Source organism: Berghia stephanieae, chromosome 4 (assembly GCF_034508935.2).
Source record: "Berghia stephanieae isolate SIO BIC M18660-M18661 chromosome 4, UCSD_Bste_1.3, whole genome shotgun sequence".
NCBI classification, from domain to species: domain Eukaryota; kingdom Metazoa; phylum Mollusca; class Gastropoda; order Nudibranchia; family Aeolidiidae; genus Berghia; species Berghia stephanieae.
Window position 1 is genome coordinate 37382319 of NC_088363.1, and position 22500 is coordinate 37404818.

The 22500-nt window shown below is 36.8% G+C and overlaps 1 protein-coding gene across 6 annotated transcripts in view; it reads left to right on the forward strand.

The window, feature by feature from the left end:
• Nucleotides 1-22500, forward strand: part of LOC144970506 (4-aminobutyrate aminotransferase, mitochondrial-like) — a 49587-nt gene that overhangs the window by 16942 nt on the left and 10145 nt on the right. For 2 of the 6 annotated variants that reach the window (XM_078910221.1, XM_078910218.1), the window contains exons 2-8: nucleotides 10043-10111; nucleotides 11411-11625; nucleotides 13107-13224; nucleotides 14496-14545; nucleotides 15154-15234; nucleotides 16803-16895; nucleotides 19117-19243. In XM_078910221.1, the coding sequence (XP_078766347.1) occupies nucleotides 10063-10111; nucleotides 11411-11625; nucleotides 13107-13224; nucleotides 14496-14545; nucleotides 15154-15234; nucleotides 16803-16895; nucleotides 19117-19243 (733 nt within the window). In that variant the 5' untranslated portion in view covers nucleotides 10043-10062. Of the gene's footprint in view, nucleotides 1-1721; nucleotides 2255-8946; nucleotides 9130-10042; nucleotides 10112-11410; nucleotides 11626-13106; nucleotides 13225-14495; nucleotides 14546-15153; nucleotides 15235-16802; nucleotides 16896-19116; nucleotides 19244-22500 lie in introns of those variants that run through there. The other 4 variants (XM_078910220.1, XM_078910217.1, XM_078910219.1 and 1 more) reach the window with 4 other exon arrangements.

The window sequence follows — 22500 nt, forward strand, 5'->3', positions numbered from 1 at the left end:
CGAAAAAAAATTAATATCGCCTAACAGGCGTCATGTCTCGTTCTAAGTGTTACGTGTTGCTGTTTGTCAGGGACCCCTTGTAAAGCGCTTTGAGCACGTTTAGTGGATATTGACTTACTTGACTTATGCCTCTTGACTCCCGGCGGAGCATAGGGTCTCAACAGCACTCTTCTATCTTCTTCTGTCCTTGGCACAGACCTTTGCCTCACTCCAGGTAAGATTGTGCACATAGTGGATATTGCGCTATATAAAAGCTCAATTTTTTCCTTTTTTTTACAGTCCCGTAAAAACGGTACTCAGATCTATTTTTACAATTCCATATGATTCTGGCGAGGATTGTGGCGGACGCTGATCCAAGTGAGGTCCAAGACCTCTCTAAAATTCCATACTCAGAAGAGGACCTATCAATGCAGGTCTTGGATCCGGAAGTTGGCATTTCTGAGGCAAGGCAGTACTTCAGTGTAGAGGCCTGGGTCAAAGTGCTTGATTTAGTTAAGGGGCCGTTTGGGTCTTTTCTAAAAATAATAATTACCTTTATTGGGCGGATTTAATAATTTTGAATCGTCATTATAGGTTTAAAAAAACAACATTTTTGGTGAAATATATAAATGATGTGTGTTTTGCGACCTAATTTGGGGGTCTGGCATTTTAAAAAACAGACAATCTTGTGGGAAACGTTCCACAAAAACTAATGAAGGGATAACCTCCATATCTTTCCCTCTTATCAACATTGTAACATTTTGTGTCACCATAAGAGGTTGTACAGCTTTAGCTTATGGAATTTTTATTAGAACAGTACAAATTTGAGAATCAAAATGTAATGGTAAAATTGAAGTTTAAAACTTATAACTTGGATTATAATTCAAAATACACATGCCTTATCAAAATAATTTCTCTATGGTGACATAATTCATTATCTCTGTGATAACTGTGGAAATTTTCAGACAATTTCATTGAATTTATTCTGAGAAACGTTTGACACAGTATCCCATCTTTTTGAAAAATGACATATTGAGAAAATACCAAAATAGCTTTCCATTTTTCACACGTTTCTTACTAATTGTACCCTATTCGACGGCGTTTTTCGTGTCTTTATAGTCTATTTTAAGATGTTGGACTTCAATAATAACGGCCAGGTACTTATTTTACATCCGAGTACGGTGAGAGAATGCGAGTAAAGATCCTTTTCCAATGACTCATAATGCGCCGGGCGAGTCTCGAACCCTGAACCTTCCGATCCGAATGCGAGTGTTATACCACAAGACCACATAGCCATATTGTGGTCCATAAGATTATTATCCAACGTACTCACACTCCTTGTATTAAAAGCAGATCGTGCTTGACGCTGTTAGATAAAAACCGAGGCAGGTGTGTGTGTGTGTGTGTGTGTGTGTGTGTGTGTGTGTGTGTGTGTGTGAATCCCAGAAAAAGTTAATTTGACCTCGATACCGATACGCGTCTTTCTTCCCTAACACGGCAGCATTGAGTGATCAAATCGAAGGGGATGTGGGTGCGTGGGTGGAGTTGGGGGGGGGGGGGGGGGGGGTACCTAAAAGTACTGTCATATAATTACTTAGCCGTGACAGAACAATAGGGAATGAGATTAGCGGAAGAGTACCGTCCCTTGATTGGACGTCACCCATAGTCTGTGACGTCACCGGCGGAAAAGTTATTAGAGAGAGAACGTCATGTTTGTTGTGCGCATGCGTCTCTCGTCCTCGCTTCCGGTGAAAGCGGCTTGAGACACTTCAAAACCAAATTGACGTTCTCTCTGTGAGGTGACGTCCAATCAAGGGACGCTACTCTTCCGCTAATCTCATTCCCTATACTTGATTCCACAACTACCGTGTTGCACCAATCATGCGAGACGCCTTATCAGCTGATATATGTCATGTGCTCTGGACATTATTGTGATTTTTATGTGTTTATCCCTCGTTTTATCACTAGAATTTTATATCGACTTGTGTGTGACGAACTGCCTATAGGATCTCCTTCTTCAATTTATAATAATTTTTTAAAAATTATATTTTTAAATAAGTTGTGTCATGTGCTCTGGACTTTATTGTGATTTTTATGTGTTTATCCCTCGTTTTATCACTAGAATTTTATATCAACTTGTGTGTGACTAACTGTCTGTAGGATCTCCTTCTGCAATTTATAATAATTAAAAAAAAAATAGATTTAAAAAAAAGTAAATTGTGACTTTTTTACATTTCAACGCGGAAGAACTTCCATATATATAAGCGCCACTCAGGTAAGACCCGTGATCATACATCAAATGTCATAGGTTATATATTATAATACATAGATATTTATTACTCAACAATATACATTATACTATCAAATATACATAGCTATATGATACACGAGTATTCAATAGATTCAAAATTGAAATAATCGGGAGTCGTATCAAGATGGTATGCGCTTTGCTAAGAAGCTCACAACATTGCCACCTGAAAGTATAACCTACCAACACACAAAACTATGTGTAGCCTTGAACATTTATAGTGAGAATTACTCATAAATACGGATGGCAAAATACAATAACAATGTCCTGAGTGACGTCATCTTCGTTCAATATATTCAATGTGCAATATTTTTGACAATTTCCATGAGAAAGTATAGAATAATCATTTATATAGATAATATGCGCAATAGATGCTTTAAAATACTTATACCTATTAGTACCAAAAAAGTGTCAAATTAGATATAAAAATATTAGATTGAATTAATCACCAACACAAAAAATTAAATGCAAATGTTAAAACGCAGACAATATTTAATTTAATGACAACTACCTCGACCCACCTCCTTACCGGATGGACCGTGTACTAGGCGAAGGAGGCGTCTTAATAGCGGTGGAAAGTAACATAACATCAGTCTAGAGAAATGCAGACACTAATTGCGAAATTATCTGACAAAAGTGTCACTGTCTAGAGGAGAAATCCCCTTTGGTGGCTTTTATAGGCAACCGTCAAGCGGTGTAATTGTAATGCATGGAACAACTATAATATGAATCAATGTCAAAAATCTACAATAATAGGAAAACTCCACCACATAATATAGTACTTGCTAGAGACTTCAACCTGCCTGATATCAACTGGGAAAACCTAAGCGTCAAACCAAATCCAAAATATGGTAAACAAATATATGAAAATATGCTTCAAATTGTCCAGGACTTCAACGTGACCCAAATAGCGTTGGGTTGGAACCAACCCGTGGGGAAAACACACTTGACATCATCCTCAGCATACATCCTGACCTCATCCAAAACATACAAGTTTTTCCAGGAATGAGTGATCATGGCATTGTAAAATTTGAAATGAAAGCAAAACTACAAATCATACGAGAGCCATAAAGACAATATTTTGTATACTCAAAAGGAAACATGAACGGGATAATGAATGACCTTAAACACAACTTTGAAACTTTTGAAAACCAAGCAAATTTAAATGCTATAAATAAAAATTGGGAGATTTTCCAGACAACCACCATGGAATCAGTCACTAAACATACCCCGGGTAAAGTCTTAAGTAGAAAACAACACTTGCATTACATGGCACAAAACATCAAACGTCTAATTCGACAAAAGCAAAGTTGTTACAGCTTAGCAAAACGGTCCAACAAAAAACAGGACTTTAGAATTTAGAAATTTAGAGCTCCTCTTAACTCTCTCCTTACTGATCATTTTCAGTATTTTCCCAAAATACCAGACTTACCCAGCAGTAAAATTGATTTTTTAAACTCAAACAAGTTATCTACAAAACAACTTTATATTCTTATTAATTAAACAAAGGTCATTGTGATGTATGAAATAAATCTGAATAAGAAAAAATATATATTGTGTTGTAACAAATTTGGCGATTTTTGCTGTTGGTGGTCAGGAGAGGGTTAAGAAAATAAACACATAACTTAAGAAAGAGCATGCAATTATATTACTGATTGAGTTTGATTTGATGCATCACTTGATTTCTCTGTGTTTTCCATTCTCGTTTTAGGACTTCATCGTTGCAACTGTTAATATTGAGTCTGAGTTGCTTTTGTTCTTCTGAAAGTTTTTGGAGGATTGGACAGAAGCTCCTTTTGAAATTTGTTGTCTTATAAAAACCGAAATGATAATGTCGATCAGTTTCTGGTGTTGTAGGGCAGGGTCTGTTTCCGCATTGATATGTATAAACGCCAGTTTGTTTGTCAGTTTGTTTTTAAATGCATTACGTATATTAGCTTCATCTTTTAGGCGATTAAAATCTGTTGCTGTCTTTCGTCTGGATTTAAAAAATCTTATTTTACTGACTGCTTGAATGTAATTACTATTCTTCTGTGGACAGTGTTTACAATTGTTCCAGAATATGTCCTTGTATTGTTCAGTTGTTTTTTTTGTAGCTTTCTGGGACAATAACATCGCCAATTTGTTTATAAATCTTAACGATATTGTCATCGACTTTTATTGATCCTTCCCATGTAGATATTTGTCTAGATGGATGCTTGAATGCCCAACTGGCAATAAACATTTGGTTTTCTGTGCAAAAATCAATTAGGCGTTGACCATTATCATTTCTTTTGCCTTTAGAATAATTGCCTAAACGGGCATTCACCTTCTGATTTCTGGCCTATTTTTGAGTTAAAATCCCCCACCAGTATGATATCTTCTATTCTATGTTGGTTTATGGGGTTTTCTACTTCTTCATAATATTTTTTCTCTCTCATCAGTGTCGATTACTGTTGATACTGCGGTGGGCATAATAATATGAGTGTTATTTATTATTGTAGATCTGTTGCTATTTAATGGATCTGCTGTCATTAATTTTTAATACTGCTAGCCTATCACGAATGAACCCTAGGTTTCTAGATGTGGTAGCCATGCCTGAGATATTAAAACCCCAAGGCCCCCCCCCCCCCCCCCCTGTCTGTTTTCGTGTGGAAAGGTTATAAGTCGATTCCCTTCAATGATCTGGGTCCGTTCTAAGCACTGTGTAACCAATTCTTTATTTGTTGATGCGATAGTATATAAATATTGTCGCTTACGATTATAATACGTGAAATTAACGACGATCTGAAACATCATTTTCCTGACCTAAATGAGAAATATAAATTTATTTATTCTGAGTACGGCTGAAAAGTATAGGAGCGGGTTGTTGGATGGGAGCATCACCCTTGAATCATATACCTATGATGTTCGCATGGGTGTACGATCCGATAGTGATGTTGTTTCTTCTTCTCTTTACTAGCCTATCCTGCTTCTTTGGTTTGTGATTGTATTTTTGACAGGGGATATTTTTTTTCTGTAAATCTTCTGCCTGTTTGTTCTTGGTTATTTATAATTTAGCTTATGATATCTTTAGGTTCTGATTTTGATTTACATTTGCACTATTTTTGTACGATTGCTTGTTTTTTTTTTGTTTCAGTGGTCTCTCATATAACCTCAATTGTGTTGGAAGAGACCTAAAGGAACAAACAAACAAAAAAAGTATAGGAGCTCTATGGACAACTATTCAAGAATGTATTTTATTCTATTGTCGTACTCCGTTTTGATTTCTGCTATCAAATCTAAGTCAATAGGAGGACAACGAAACAAAAAAAAAAAAAAAACAAAAAAAAACAACAAAATATTTAAAAAATCTAATAGAAATTAACAAATGACCCGAGGAAATAATAAAATATATATGAAAATGTCATATTATACATTCAATAGATACTTTTTGGACCGTTGCTGATCTCGCAGCTTTTGTTTGGGTATTGGTGAATAGAGGCCAATTTTATAATATCAATGTAATATTATAATATCAAATAATATAATCAAGTTCGCTTAATAGGAAACGGATACCGAGAACCTTAAAGCAGAAGTGCGGCTATGTGGTCTTGTGGTTTGACACTCGCTTTCGGATCGGAAGGTCATGGGTTCAAGCTTCGCTCGGCGCATAGTTGAGTCCTTGGAAAAGGCTCTTTACTCACATTCTGTCGTGTACTCAGGTGTAAAATGAGTACATGGCCGTTAACAGAGTTGACTCTGTCGAAAATAAAATTGTAATATCGCATCGAAGGCGTCATGTCCCGTCCTAAATGTTATGTGTTGCTGTTGACCCTGTAAATCGCTTTGAGCACGTTTAGTGAAATAATGCGCTATAATACAAAAGCTTAATTTTAGGTTCATTAATCACAAACGCTGACAAGTGTGTGACCCATCGATTCAAAACGGTAATATGTCGAGTTTGTTTAGATGCTTAGCGGCCTTGTGGTGTGGCACTCGCCTTCTAACTGGTAGGTCCCGGGTTCGAGTCCCACTTATTGCGTGGCACAAGGTTCAGTCCTTAGAAAAAAAAGTTTCTTTACTCACACTCTCTCACCGTACTCGGGTGTAAAATGAGTACCTTTCAGCCATAAATAGCATTGTCTCAGTCTAAAAAATTGTTTTGTCTCGTTCTACATTTTAAGTGTTGCGGTTGGCTAGGGACCCATTGTAAAGAGGTTTGAACACATTTCGTGGATATAGCCATATGTAAAGTGCTCAAGTAACATTTATTGAATGATAGTAAGGGGTATGAGACGTGTTAAGTTTATTTGTTTAGTTGCCGAAACTGACATACATTTCTCAACTTTCAGAAAAAAAATTCCAATTGCAAAATTCCACGTGTTTTCTGATCACTTTCATTATAAATGCCGATTTGGTATAATAATAATATTGATTATATTGATGATGTTATCAATGGTACTAATGATAATAATAATAATAATGAATAATAATATAATAATAATAATAATAATAATAATAATAATAATAATAATAATAATAATAATAATAATAATAATAATAACAACAACAATAATAATAATCTTAATAATAATAATAAAAATCATAATAATAAAAATCATAATAATAATAATAATAATAATAATAATAATAATAATAATAATAATAATAATAATAATAATAATAACATTGATGATGATGATGATGATGATGATGATGATGATGATGATGATGATGATCATAATAGTATTGATAATATTGATAAATAACTTAGTGCGTATAAAACGCTTTACCCTATTTTACCAGCTCAACGCGCCTTACAAAACATTTACATTCATGCATGCACAACACCATTTCTACTACCAAAGTTTAAAACATTTGGCTATTTCATCTGAACTCATTATTTCCCGACTCGACTTTAACACCTAAATACGTATACACGTCACGAGGTTAGCAAGATAATGACATTTAATGAAGTAACGATCAAAATAAATGGGTTATGGGTGTTGAAAACAATAAAGTCGCTTGTAAATGGATAAATTATACTACGGATATTGAATATGACACTTATTTATGTATTAGATATAATAATAATAATAATAATAATAATAATAATAATAATAATAATAATAATAATAATAATAGTAATAATGATGATAATAATAATAATAATAATAATAATAATAATAATAATAATAATAATAATAATAATAATAATAATAATAATAATAATAATAATAATATATCTTCATTGTCCTCAAAAAAGTTGCAATTTGTCATTTGGAAACATATTTATTACAATAGACTTTATTGACATAGACACACACACACACACACACACACACACACACACACGGACAAAAATATAATATGCACACTAGTAACATTGTAGTCATCGTCACCATCATCGGCATCGACATCATCATCATCATTATCATCATCACAACAACCTTCCTAATATTTCCGTTACAATCCTTCACTTTCACCATTGCCCTTTAACACCATCACCATCCTCATCATACTCCATATTATATTATTTTCCTGTAACAAGCTATGAGAGGGAAAGCTTGTAGTACTCCTCCTCCTCCTCCTCCTCCCCCCTCTCTCTGTCTCTCTCTATCTCTCTCTCTCTCTCTCTCTCTCTCTCTCTCTCTCTCTTTCTCTCAATATTATCAATTAATTGACATTGGATACTAATTATATAATTGATAAATTGTATCTTAATATGCATAAAAGTTACACAGAACATTTATTTTTTTAACCTATTCGCTCTTAAACGATACGATACGATATGATACGATGCGATACGAACGATACGATACGATACGATATGATTGTCATCATCGACTTTTAGTATATTTTCTCTATCATGTAATATCAAAAATTAAAGTTAGAAAAAAGTTAGATGATGGACTAATTGCCATTGTAATCGTGTCAAATAAAAGTCATAAATAGTTGCACATTTTGTTCTACAGAGCAGTAAAATTAGGTGCCCCAAACGTAAACAATAACAAGTTGCTAGTGATTTTCGTTCGGGACCGGAAAAATTTACGCACGATATAGGTCTCCCAATTTTGTAGTTTGAGTTGTAGGCAATACACTTTCAGTATTGAAAATATGTTTACATAAAATCTAACAGTTGCAGAAATAATAATATAAGGCTAAATTATTCTGAAAATCAGGCTCCGAATAATTCTCGTTTTGTTCACACCAGCGCAATAATTTACTCTGGTCTAAAAATAGATAGACTGTAACTTTTGATACATTTTACCTTTTGTTCCATAAAATATCCATATCTAGACATTATTTGATGCATGATCGAGTATTTATGAATATGTGTTTCTTTTGCCACCTAACAGCCAAATTTTAAAGGCTATTTTTTTCTATAATTTACATTGGAACGTGAGCTGTCAAGACAGGAACATGTGGTTTGCCATGTGCTTCTAGACCTTTGTTTACGTTTGGGGCACCTAATTTTACTGCTCTATACCAATGTGCACACCGCCATTTAATGCAACACAAAAACAAAGTAATAAAAGAAATACAATAGACACATTAAATAATAATGGTACGAACTTTTTAATTCAGAATTTATGAATGGACTAAAACATATTTCAATGATAGGTAATTTTACACTGAGAACATTTTGGATTTTCCATAGCTAGATACTCTTTATGCAAAATTTACGATTTGATTTTATTATTCAAAAAAGGAATACGGACTAAACTAAATGTTTCCAGTCACCTTAATGCAGTGCTAATTTCGTGATGATCCTAGTGCCTTAAATATAATTGAAAACCTGAAGTCTTAAAATTTACTCTGAACTAATTCATTTTATTGAAGGAATTGAATGTAGTAATAGTCTCCTAGATTTCAAAACGGTAAGTATCTGTTTTAAAAAAATCCATATCAGTTTAATCCGACATGTACTTATTTGCAGGTCTGTTAACCCAAATTATGTTCTCATTAGTTGTAATGGAAATACTATCAAACCAAAGTATACTATTAAATCAGGTCCACTATTAGGTTTGGTTATCACACCTACAGATATGCACATGTCGGTTTAATCTTAAACATATTTTTTTTTACATTCTGCTTCAACCTGGATTTAAAAAAAAAACCTGGTCACATTTTTAAATAAATGGTTTTATATGTTCATTTTCTATGAGTGAAAATAAAGACATTTAGTGGTATGACCCTCGCCTTTGGATCGGATGGTCCTGGATTCGAGTCCCGCTCTGAGTGGCACGTCGTTGAGTCCTCGGAAAAAGGTTCCTAGCTCACATTCTCTTACACCGTACTCAGGTGTAAAATAAGTACCTGGTCGTTAACTGCGTTGTCTCTGTCGAAAAAAAAATTATCAAACTAGTATGACAGGCGTCATGTCTAGTCCTACATGTTAAGTGTTGCTGTTGACTAGGGACCCCTCGTAAAGCGCTTTGAGCACGGTTAGTGGATGCTTTGAGTTTGAGCTTTTTTATAGCGCAATATCCGCTAAACGTGCTCAAAGCGCTTTAAAAAGGGTCCCTGACCAACAGCAACACGCAACATTTAAAAAAAGACATGACGTCTTTAAGGTGATATTACAATTTTTTCCCGACAGAAACAGAGACAACACTGTTAAAGGCCAGGTACTCATTTTACACCTGAGTACTCAGAGAGAATATGAGTTAAGAGCCTTTCCCAAGGACTGAACTATGCGCCGAGCGAGGCTCGAACCTAGGACCTTCCGATCCGATACATAGTCGCATAGTTACCTCCATGGAAATATTTTCATCTTGATTCAATCAACAGTTTGCCTCAGTTAGTGTGGGATGATAACAAGTTGTGTGGATTTCTTTACCATGGCAATTCGTAATCAAGGTAAGCCGTATCAAACCCACGTGCTCATATTATTTGCATGGTCTGATAACCCAATTTATTATGGGCTCACTGTTGTAATGGACATCTCAAAAAATAACGCAAAATATTGTCCATTACAACAATGTTAAACTAAGCCCATAATGTGGGTTCGGATGTCAGACCTTTTTATATGTACACCAAGTATCAAACATATTAAAATATAATCTGGAGAAAAAAAAAACCCAACTGTTTTTAGAAATTTTGACTAGAAAACTCGTCCTTTAAATAATGATTGATTATGAAAATCTAAGCATGTCCCGATAGCTCAGTGGGTAGAACACTCGCTCCTCGTGCAAAGGAGGCTGAGATCGATTCCGTGTAAAGTCATGAAATTTTTCAGATCCCTCCTCACCACCCATAGCGATTCGGGACCTGGGTCTGATAGATATGACATGAACATAGTGTCCTGTACAAAGGGTGATAAGCAATTGCTTTTGTCCTTTCACGCTATGAAAACCGGGGAAAAACGCCGGCTCCATGAGTCTAATGGCTCTGAACGACTACTAAGGGGTCCCAGGTTTGAGAGATTTTGACAAGATGATGGTCATCTTAATGCCAATGTGGTTATCTTCACTCAGGTCTTTGTTTTTTTTTTTGCCATCCGCGTTTATGAGTAATTCTCACTAAACTATATTAACCAGACTATAAATGATCATGGTTACACACAGTTTTATGTGTTAGCCAGTTATACTTCCGGATGGCAATGTTGTGAACTCCTTAGCCAAGCGCATGCTATCTACAGTTTGAAATCAACGTCACTCAGCTCTTTTTTTCACTGTTTTTAGCCAGCCATTTTTATGAGTAGCTCTCACTAAATTGTATTAATCAGACTATAAACGTTTACTGTTACACGTAGTTTTGTGTACTGGGACGTAATATCCGGCTGGCCGAATGGTGAGTAAATTGCCGAAGCGTCGGGCATCAATAAACGTTTAAGGTTACTCTCTACCAAATTCAGTCCTTAAGTTTGAGGACAAAGCAAAATTACAATGACCTCTCCACATGGGACTGGTAGCTCGGTGTGAAGTTTTGTTCACTCGTAGAAATCATCGAACCTTAAATAAAAAGTTTTTACACGCGTGCTGTCCTCTTAAAAGTATTCACTGTGTTAGTTACAACTAAGGGACAGAATATGTGATAACCCTATTCACATATTAGGTGAAGAGACTGTTGAAAAATGATTAATTTTTGGTTGACTGTATGTATCATTATAAAAGATATCTATGATCAACTTTCCGTCTTCTTTCTCTTATCTCCTAGGTCTAAGATCATGGAATGCTCTGCTAAAATCCAGAGCTCAAAATCCACTGAATCTGGTACAAAGTCTAAACCAAGGCGTTCCTCTAAGACAGCAGCAAGCACATTCAAGAGATGACGTCCCCATTCCATCCGAGGAGCCTGCGGGCCCCGTTATAAAAACAGTCATCCCAGGGCCACGGTCAGTGGCCATGAAGACGAATCTGTCCAATGTTCAAGTAAGTCGTATTTCCCCTGAATCTCTTCAAGTAAAACCCATTAGCTGGGTGGGGTTCTCGACCTCCCATACTGGGCAGGGAGGTACTTGCTGTGTCTTCTATCTCCCTGTATCTGTTTTCCAATTGTTTTCTGTCTTTGTCTGGGAATGAGATTACTAAATTTTGTCCTGACCCTGGTCGAAGTCCTGGCTGGGAGGGAAACAGTCACATGCATAGTTGTTTTGGGAGATGATAGTTTTTTCCTTGCAAATCATCTCTCTGTTATGTATTATTATATTTGTTATTTTGAATGAATAATGGAAGCATTTGAGTGTATTCCTCTTTGTTGGATTTTTTGCTTGTGTCCGGATGAGACTTTAGGTGATCTTAAACTAAGTACATTGGTGGGATGCTCTTGGAATCTACATCTGGTCCATTTTTGTTCCCAGTTCCCCTTTGTTTTACTTTCTCCTGGGTGCTTTAATTGTAATTCTATCTCTAACTTTTTACTATCCAATTTTCTTCCTTTTTACTGGCGCTGATATAACCTAAATGTGTTGCAAACGCCGTAAAACCCTTAAAAACAAACAAACAAACAAAACCGTTAAGTAAACAATGCTTTAGATGCAGTATATTTTTCACCAATCAAAACATGGAATTTTTGACACACCTTCACACGTGCTCGTACAAACATGCAGTAGTTGGTTGTTTATAAACAAACACATGAATGAAATTGACCTCTATTTGATCAATTATATTGGGGGGGGGGGGGGTTTACCGCGAAACAGGTGACTAGTTATCACTCGATTTTCTCCATCATAATATTATTATAAACGTGCTTTTTACACTTCAATGAACATGTTGCTAAACCTTAACTTCGCCATTCTCACGTTTCTCATTTGTCTCCAGTGTTTCTTTCATTCATACTATTTTGCCAATGAAGGGGAAATCCGAAACATCCATATTATCTGTCTTCGTTCAATCAGGTTGATCTATATTACCTTCCCATGTGCTCGAAGTCATTGGTCACACTGCAAAATGTGCTCAAAATGACCTACATAGTGAAAAGTGTTCACATATTTTGAAATATCGAGAATCACGATTGGTCATCTTGTTCAGCTTGACACATGAGTATGTTTACAATTTTCACATTTATTAAGAAACATCCAATAGATAGAATGCGCTTGGCCAAGGAGTTCACAACATTGCCATCCGGAAGTATAACGGACCAACACACAAACTCTGTTAACCATGAACTTATATAGTCTGGTTAATACAGTTTTGTGAGAACAACTCACAAACACGGATGGCAAAAACAATAACAAAGGCCTGAGTGACGTCATCTGCATACTATCTATAGTTGGATACCAACAAATCATGTCATTGATGACTCGATTGGAAAACCTGTTTATAGATCTCTCCCATTGATTGAAGCTTACATTTTCATTACTTATCGCAGTCTTTTACATATTATGGACTTAAAACTGAATTTTCTCACCCAGAACACCGAGAGCGTCCATTTCTTCGTGGACTACGAGAAATCCAAGGGGAACTACGTGGCTGATGTCGATGGGAACCTGATGTTAGATTTGTTTACACAGATATGTACACTACCTCTAGGTAAGTAACAATAGTAGTCCTTGAGAGACTAATACGCTTCAATAGTCGTAACGTCACTTCCCTCGAAATGAAGGATGGTAATTTAGTAACTGGGTCTAAACTATCGTAACAATGGCGGACGCCCTTATGAAATATTTCTCCGAGAGCATAAAAGCGTATCCAGAGGAAAACAAATTATAAATCTGATCATGTGACTTTTATACATTCTGATCACAATACATATGATAAGTTCTAGCCAGCATGAAGAATAAAAAGTGCCGATTTTCTTTGTTTAGAAACATGATGGCCGCCGTTGCTGGGCGACGTGACATCATACTAATGAATCCAATTATGTCCCAGGGAACCGGAGATTCTTTTTTTATTTTTGCACCGCTAGATAAAGAGGCAGGAAACATTGATTGATTGATTAAACGCTAATATATCGCAAAATACTTTGTGTGGCTCTGTGGTCTAGTGGTATGACCATAGCTTTCGGATCGGAAGGTCCTGGGTTCGAGTCTCGCTCGGCGCATAGTTGAAACCTTGGAAAAGGCTCTTTACTCAGGTATGAAATGAGTACCCGGCCTTTAACAGCGTTGTCTCTGTCCGAAAAGATTGTAATATCGCCTATTGTCTCGTCCTACATGTTAAGTGTTGCTGTTTGTCCGGGACTCTTTGTAAAGCGCTTTGAGCACGTAATGGATATTGCTCAAGTTTTGTTGGTTTTTTTTTCTTAAAAAAAAAACTTTTTGTTTCTTTTAACAGACTCAGATACTGCAATAACGAATCAATGCTATGTGAACAAGATGAATGAATCTGAAGAGGAAAGGAACACCCACGCCCCTATTACACTTGTTCAGACCTTTATCTTACGCCGTGCCCGCTCCTTAATTTCTTAATTTGATAAGTTACACATAGCTTTGTGTGTATTAGTGATGTTGTGGGTAGAGAGTAGTACTCTCAGATTTAGGAACCAAAAGAAAAGAGGGTTTGATGAGACAACTTTAAATCATAACCTGACACTCTTTTGAAAATCACGTGACAGTCCACGGGGGATTAATAAATAAAGGAATTTCATTTATTAATTATTTTAAAACTAAAACAAAATAAGTAGCCTACTTAAAAAGCAACAATGTTGTCTCTGTCGAGAAGGAATCATAACAATATCATATCACTTTCTACATCATCATGTGTTGATAGTTGCTTGGTTTCTTTGCAAACTGCTTTGAGGACAACACCCCCCCCCCACACAAGATAATTACAAAATCATTTTTCGTGCCTTTTCATTTCAGGTTACAACCACAGACGCTTACTGGAGACTGCAGAAAGACCAGGGACCATGGTATTAATTAGGCTCGTTTACTTTACATAAATCATTCCTCTTCCTATTCTTCTTCTTCTTCTTCTTCTTCTTCTTGTTCTCCGCCACATCATCTTCCTCCTACTACTCCTCCTTCTTCTCGTCTTCTTCTTCCTCCTGCTCCTCCTCCTCCTGCTCCTCCTCCCCGTCCTCTTCTTCCTGTTCCTCCTTCTCATCTTCCTCCTCCTACTCCTTCCAACACTTTCCTTTTCTTTTCATACCCTCATCCAGAGTAATGCATCTTGCGGCATTTTTAGATATGAATGTACTTCTAATAGAATTCAATAGCATCATGTCACGTCCGCCCAGCAGATTGGTTCTAAACAAAGAAAATCGGTACTTTTTATTCTTCATGCTGGCTAGAAATTTTTCACATGTAATGTGATCAGAATGTATAAAAGTCAAAACATGATCAGGCTTATAATGTTTTTCTCCACTGGATACACTTTTATGCTCGGAGAAGTATTTCCTAAGGGCGCCTGCCATTGTTCCGATAGTTTAGAACTAGTTATTAAGTTACTATGCGTCATTACGAAGGATGTGACGTCACTACTATTGAACCCTATTATGTCTTTTTCAACTTCTCACAGACAGCATTTGTTAACAGATCAGCCACAGGCAGTTATCCACCCGTCGGGTTTCAAGAAAAATTCCTTAACGTTCTTTTATCTGTGAGTATACATTTTTTATTATATTTCTAGTCGTGGTGTGTTTTCTCAAATTGTTTAAAGTGGCCCTTCAGAGCCATTAGGCCCATGGAACCGGAGTTGCTCCGGGTTTCTATAGCTTGAAACGGACATTTGCAATTGCTTGTTACCCTTTGGATAGGATGCTACTCTATCGCAAAGTACTTTCCTCCAGATTTAACAGACCCAGCTACCCAATCACTGCTGGGTGGACAGAGGGGTCAGAAAAAAAATCTCGACTGCACCGGGGTTCGATTTCGTTCCCTTTGATTGTGAAGCGAGCGCTCTACCAAAGAGCTATCGGGAGCCCCTTCTCAATCTGTAGATCACCTCTTTTACAATTTCGATTTTGAGAATGAAGATATCAGTGTTCTTATTTGCCTAACGAATTTATTTTGCGGCTATGTGGTCTTTTGGCATGACACTAGCGCTCGGATTGTAAGGTCCTGGGTTCGAGCCTCGCTCGGCGCATAGTTGAGTCTTTGGAAAAGGCTCTTTACTCACACACTCTCACCATACTCAGGTGTAAATAAAGCGAGTACCTGGCCGTTAACAGCGTTGATTCAATTCTGTCCGAATACATTGTAATATCGCCTAACAGGCGTGATGTCTTGTCCTACATGTTACATGTTGCTGTTGGCCAGGGACCCCTTATAAAGCGCAATGATCACGTTTAGTAGATATTGCCCTATATAAAAGCTCAATTATTTTAAAAAATATACTGGGGATGTTTTATAGTTGTTCTCTTACTGTAAAACATTCCCGGATCCAGGTGATCTGACCTCGCTCGAAGTGAGTGTGGTTCTTCTTGGGCATTGTGTGTGTGTGTATCTCCCTGTGTGTGTGTGTGTGTGTGTGTGTTTGAGTGTGTGTTGGGTATAAAAACTATTATTCATGTTCATAAAAGAAAACGTTAATTTTACAAAATCCAAAACAAAACAAAGCATAAATTAAAACAAAAACAGAAAATAACGTTTTCAAGGATCTCATCATCATCATTGCCTATCCCTCCTGGGCGTGGCCTCCGCAACTCCCACCGAACCAAACTTCTGCCCAGCGCCATCCTTCCACATTCAGTCACTGGCTTATTCATCCATTCGCTGCCGATGACATGTGACCATCTTCTTCTTGGTCTCTCTCTACCTTTTTTTTTACCATCCGCAATACCTTTTAGAATTTTTTTTTCAAGGATGTCACGTCTCATGGTATTCATGTCAAGAATCTGATTTTGAATGTTCAAATTTTTTGTTTTGTTGCTTTTTTAAAGATGGGGGGCGAAGTGACCGAGTGGTTAAGGCATTGCACTGTGACCCGGAATATGACCTGGGTTCGAGCCCCGCTTCAGGCACTATCGTTTTTTTCCCTTGAGCAAGATTATTAACCCCCAATTTGCTCACTTGGACAACATGGGTGATTCCTGTAGACATCAAACATCTTGTTTGATGAGTTATCTATATTCCTTCGTGGAATGCCAAGGCGACGGTATCTTATGATTTCGTGGCGAAAAAGGCATAATTTTTTGTTTACCTTCTCTACTCTCCATTGTTGTAAAGGTAGCGCCTAAGGGCCTGAAGTGTGTCCTTACCATGGGATGTGGGACTTGTGCAATAGAGAACGGACAGAAGGCTATCTTCATGGCCTACCAGGTGAGATAAATGTAATTTTAAAAATCAATGAAATGTAACTTTATTTTAGAGGGAAACTTCTAATAGAAGGGCATTCCTACAATTGAAAAGAGCATATATCATATGGCCCTTACCAGTATTATTATCAAAGAATCGTATGTGTCTGTCTTCATGTGCTAAGTAATCGTTATAGGTAGAATTGGGAGATTGATAACCCGGTTTATTTGATTGTTCCCTTTATTCATCCCATAGGGGGAATTTTCTATAGGGTCTAATTCCAAGGGAATACTGGAATAACCCAGGCATCAGCCGCAGTACAGAGCCGCAAATTGAGCTAGGGGGAGATGACTTGATTCAAGGCCACACGCACTGCGCAGCGCAGCGACGGGTGACCGAACTCGGTACCTTTCGGGTACGAAGCAAAGACCATACCGCTGAGCCGCGCTGTCCCAGTAGCTTTAAGTCTGAAGTTCGATCGCCTGTCGAGGAAAAAAACGCCAAAAAAAAAAAAAAAAACCCCTCGGAGCTTTTATAAAGCGCGATATCCACTAAACGTGCTCAAAGTGCTTTACAAAAAGTCCCTGACCAACAGCAACACGTAACATATAGAAAATGACGCCTGTTGGGCGATATCACAATTTTTTTTTGAATAGAGACAACGCCGTTAACGGTCAGGTACTCATTTTACACCTATTACGACGGTGAGAGAATGTGAGTAAAGAGCCTTTTCCAAGGACACAACTATGCGCCGAGTCAGGCTCGAACCCAGGACCTTCCAATCCGAAAGCGAGTGTCATACCACTAGACCACGACATAGCCGCATAGGAAGACTGATATTTTTGGGAAGGGGTGTAGTGGGTGTTAAGATGGAGCAGCGTGAATAGTTTTTAAAAAGTAAACAACCTTGGGATTGAGTTTAATAGTTCGGACATGTTAAGAAACGAGAGAGGGAGTACGTGGGACGGAAAGTATTGGATATACAATTAGCGGGAAAGAGAAAAAAAAGGGACACCCAAAGACTAGATGATTGGTTAGGGTAAAGGACGATAATTTAATAATAATAATAATAATAATAATAATAATAATAATAATAATAATAATAATAATAATAATAATAATAATAATAATAATAATTATTCACTAAAAAAATGGAAATTCGTTTACAGACGTGGCATGCATGAAAATGTATAAACACAAAGTTGAGAATATTTGGCGACAATGTATACATGCAACTGCACAAAAATGTAAAAATATACAACCAAGAACCAATAGCATCACTTTATATATTAATTTGATAAATTGAGATAGGCCGTACCGTTGGCCTTTAGTCCGAACTTGTGTGTGTATATATTTAAATGATAGTATTTAATTTAAATCACAGTTGCGCGTTTAAAATTTAAAGAAATACTGGCCCTGGAGGAAGATGATGCTAGGAACCGAGATGCATGGAGATGTGGCAGTCATTATGGAAACCCTGCAAAATGCGGGGATAAACTGAAAGGTGAAGAGAAAGATTGAGTTTAAAGGTTTTGTTAAGGAGAGTGTTTAGAGTGTGAAACTATGATTTCTATATTGCAATATTGCATCTTGTCCATCCGGATATAATACTGTTTTGAGGCGATGGGTCACATCTATGTCGCTCTGTATGGTTGATGGTTGGGCAGAGTAGGAGGGAGAGGGGGGGGGGTGGGGTTGGTATGAAAGGGGGAGGTACCCTAAAATGTTTGAAAACCACTGGTATTGAGTGAATGCACATTCAACCCCTTAGTTTGTGGACGTAGAACAATTACAATTATCTCTCCACACGAGACTGGTATCTCAGTGTGAGGACTTGTTTTAAAAATGATTTGTGGGATTTTGTGAGTTTTGATCACTTATAGATAGTATGCGCTTGGCTAAGAAGCTCATAACATTGCCATCCGGAAGTATAACGGACCAACACACAAAACTGTGTGTAACCATGAAGTTTTATAGTGTGGTTGATACAGTTTAGTGAGAAGTGCTCACAAACGCGGGTGGCAAAATACAATAACAAATGCTTGAGTGACGCCATCTGCATTCTATCTATAGAAATCATCGAGCCCTAAAAAAGTGTTTACATTTGTGCTGCCCTCTTAAAAGTATTCACTGTGTTGGTTACAACAAAGGGACAGAATATGTGATAACCCCATTCACCTAGTAGATTATAGAAGGGTTGAAGTGTTGGAGATTTTAAATCATTTATTCCAACAATTTTTAACAGAGGAGATTACGTGGAGGTCGAAAGCCAACGGAGGAAGAAATGAAATCAAGCATCATGAATCAATCACCTGGCTGTCCTAAACTTACTTTCATGTCGTTCAACAACGCTTTCCACGGTCGCTGTATGGGTGAGTTGTTTTAATAATAAAAAGATACTACCTTCCATTCAACATCGATGCTGATAATGGGAGCGATCTATATTCACGTTTTCGTCCAACCAAGTCATCGATCTCATGATGTGTTGCTGGACAACAATTGGATATTTCTAACCAATATAAACATGCTGCAGTGATAATGAAAATTGTAAACATACCCCTGTGTCAAGCTGAACAAAATGACCAATCGTGTCGTTAGATATTTTTAAGATATTTGTGACCGATGACCTCCAGCACATGGAAAAGTAATATAGATCATCAACATTGACAATGCTTTGCCGCTTAACTCTCTTCAAGTTAAACTTCCTGCATACGTTTCTGCTCCTAGCAGACAGCCAATAGGTTTCAACACTCGTGGCGTCACTTCCCTCGTAATGACGCACAGTAACCTAGTAACTGGTTTTAAACTATTGGAACATTTTCTTTTTGTAAACAATCAACAATTTTCGTCCGAGCGAGTTTGAGCGTAGCCATCGTTAACGTACAGATAGTTTGAAGTTGACGACACTCAGGTCTTTGTTATTTTTATTTGCCATCCGCGTTTATGAGTAATTCTCACTAAACAGTATTAACCTCACTATAAACGTTCATGGCTAAACACAGTTTTGTGTGTTGGTCCGTTATACTTATACAAACGCGGATGGCAAAGACAATAACAAATGCCTGAGTGACGTCATCTTCGAACTATCTATAGCCTGACACTGACCAAAAAATAACGTCAAAATGCCAGTCTTTGGCCACAAAAGAAAACAAATCGTGAGTTGTATTCAATAGTTCAACCAATGGGACCACTTGTTTCCATGAGCACTACTAACGACAACTCACTAGGCGGTGCAAAAACCAAATAATGACGTCAAAATGCCAGTCTTTTTGGGTTTCAGTGTAAGGCTTAACGACCTAATGACGTCAAATGACAAGTCTTTGGCCGAAAAGAAAACAATCGTGAGTTGTATTCATCAATTCAACCAATGGGATCCCTTATTTCCTTGACCACTACTGACAACCAGACGATGCAAAAACCTAAAAAAATGACGTCAAACTATTAGTCCTAGAGGGTTCTAGTGTCAGGCCGTAGCCATCTTTAACTTATAGCCTGACACAAGAACCCACTAGGACTTAAAGTTTGACGTCATATTTTAGGTTTTTGCAAAGTCTAGTGAGGTGTCGTTAGTAAAGCTCAAGGGAACAAGTGATTCCATCGGTTGAAATATTGAATACAGCGATTTGTTTTCTTTTGTGGCCAAAGACTTGTCTTTTGACGTCATTTTTGGTCAGTGCCAGGCTCTATACGTTTTCTATGGCCACGGTCAGGCTATATAGCAATGACTATGAAAATTTTTCTATTTTGTAGGAAATACTACTCTTAAATCAAAGCCCTATCCCCACTGAGTAAAAATCTTTTTGAATTTTGAAAATCCATTAATATATAACAAAGTTATGCCGTTTCAAAGCTGTCATTTATTTGGATGACTCACAAAGAGAAAAAATACGGAAAATATGGGATGCTTTTTCTGCGTTTTATTCTAGTTTGTATCTGTATCTCGCTTAATACGTGGAATTAGATATTAAAACTTGGCAATTTTATGGCAAAATTATCAGAAAATATGATAAAGACATCAGAAGAGTTCAAACTTGTATAGTTTTACAGCTGTATGGCTAGGGTCAACTATAAATTTGTTTTAAAATATACATAATATTGATCATTTGGAACTTTTCCGAAGTGTAATCTTGTGTCTACAACCCATTCAAATGACACGAAAAATGCCTGCTGAATTATTATCAATCAGTCCGTGAGACCATGGCTTATGTTAGTTCTCGTATTTATTTAAGAGAGAGAGAGAGAGAGAGAGAGAGAGAGAGAGAGAGAGAGAGAGAGAGAGAGAGAGAGAGAATGTGTTAATCTAATATCCATATGACATAACAATGAAACAATACCTGAATTTTAAAAAAGCGCGCGAGGATTTGTGTCATCCGTCGTCGCGAACAATATAATGGCCAAATATATAATTTTGTTTCTTTTTTTACATTTTATTAATCTATGTTTGTCTCAGTGCCATTTATCCTAGTCTATTCAATTTTATGTTTGTTAAAATTTATTTATTTTAAGTGGGCCAGTCTTAAATTTGAAAGCCATATGATTTTCTATTTAGCCACTTTTGAAGTCGAATTTGGTCAGGTTAAAGTCTGGCCATCTGGCAGCCTTGCCTCGCTCACGTCATTTTCGTGTCGCGCGATGGTGGAGCAAAATGGCCGTCTCCATATTTTCACTCATTGAAATGCAAATTGAGTTGATGTTTTGTGAGAATACGGGAAAAGTACTTATCATAATCGAATGAAATTTGAAATATAAATAGAAGAAATGTGCATATATAACCTTATGAGCGACAAAATCTCTCCTCTTTGTTTTAGAAATATTGTACTTTAAAGAGTAAAAATCTATTTTTAACGGTCTTCTGGTAATCGTACGAGTTTTGTCGCTTGAGATAATCTAGAATGACCTCTTTTCTAACTGTGTGCCAACTTTCAGTCATATTCAATCATAAACAGCGTCGTAATTAAATTTAAAAAATAGCATGTACGAAACGGCTTCGTCCCATATTTTGTTGCGAATTTGGGCACTTCGTGAGCGAAAAAGAGGCCCAAAGATTTGTGCGGGATAGTCATTGCTAGGCTATATGTTAACGATGGCTACAGTTGGAGAGTCAATAATACATATTAATTTAATGGATATTGACTTATTTAAAAGTTAAGTATATAAAAATATACTCCTCGGAATCCAGCAGGACTTTGCGATAGACACTTAGATAACCTCGCCCCTCGGACAGTCATCATATTGTAAGCAATGGCAGTGATTGGTAAACAGCGAACTACACAGGTTTTACTTTCGATGGTATGTCTCTGAGTAAAATACCCACTGGTCTATCGCTTGATCAATAGATGCTGTGCGCTTGTCTAAGAAAACTACAACATTACCGTCCGAATTATTAGGGACCAATACGTAAAACTATGTAACCTTGAACGTTTATAGTCTGGTTAACAAAGTTTAGTAAGAATTACTCATGAACATGGATGGCAAAAAACAATAACAAAAACCCGAGTGACGTCAACAGCGTTCTATATATAGAACCTTGATACACAGAAAACTATGTGAAAACTTAAACGTTTATATATGATCAAGAAAATCGTTTAGTAAAACTAGTCACCCATCTGGCGGTATAAAAACAACAATG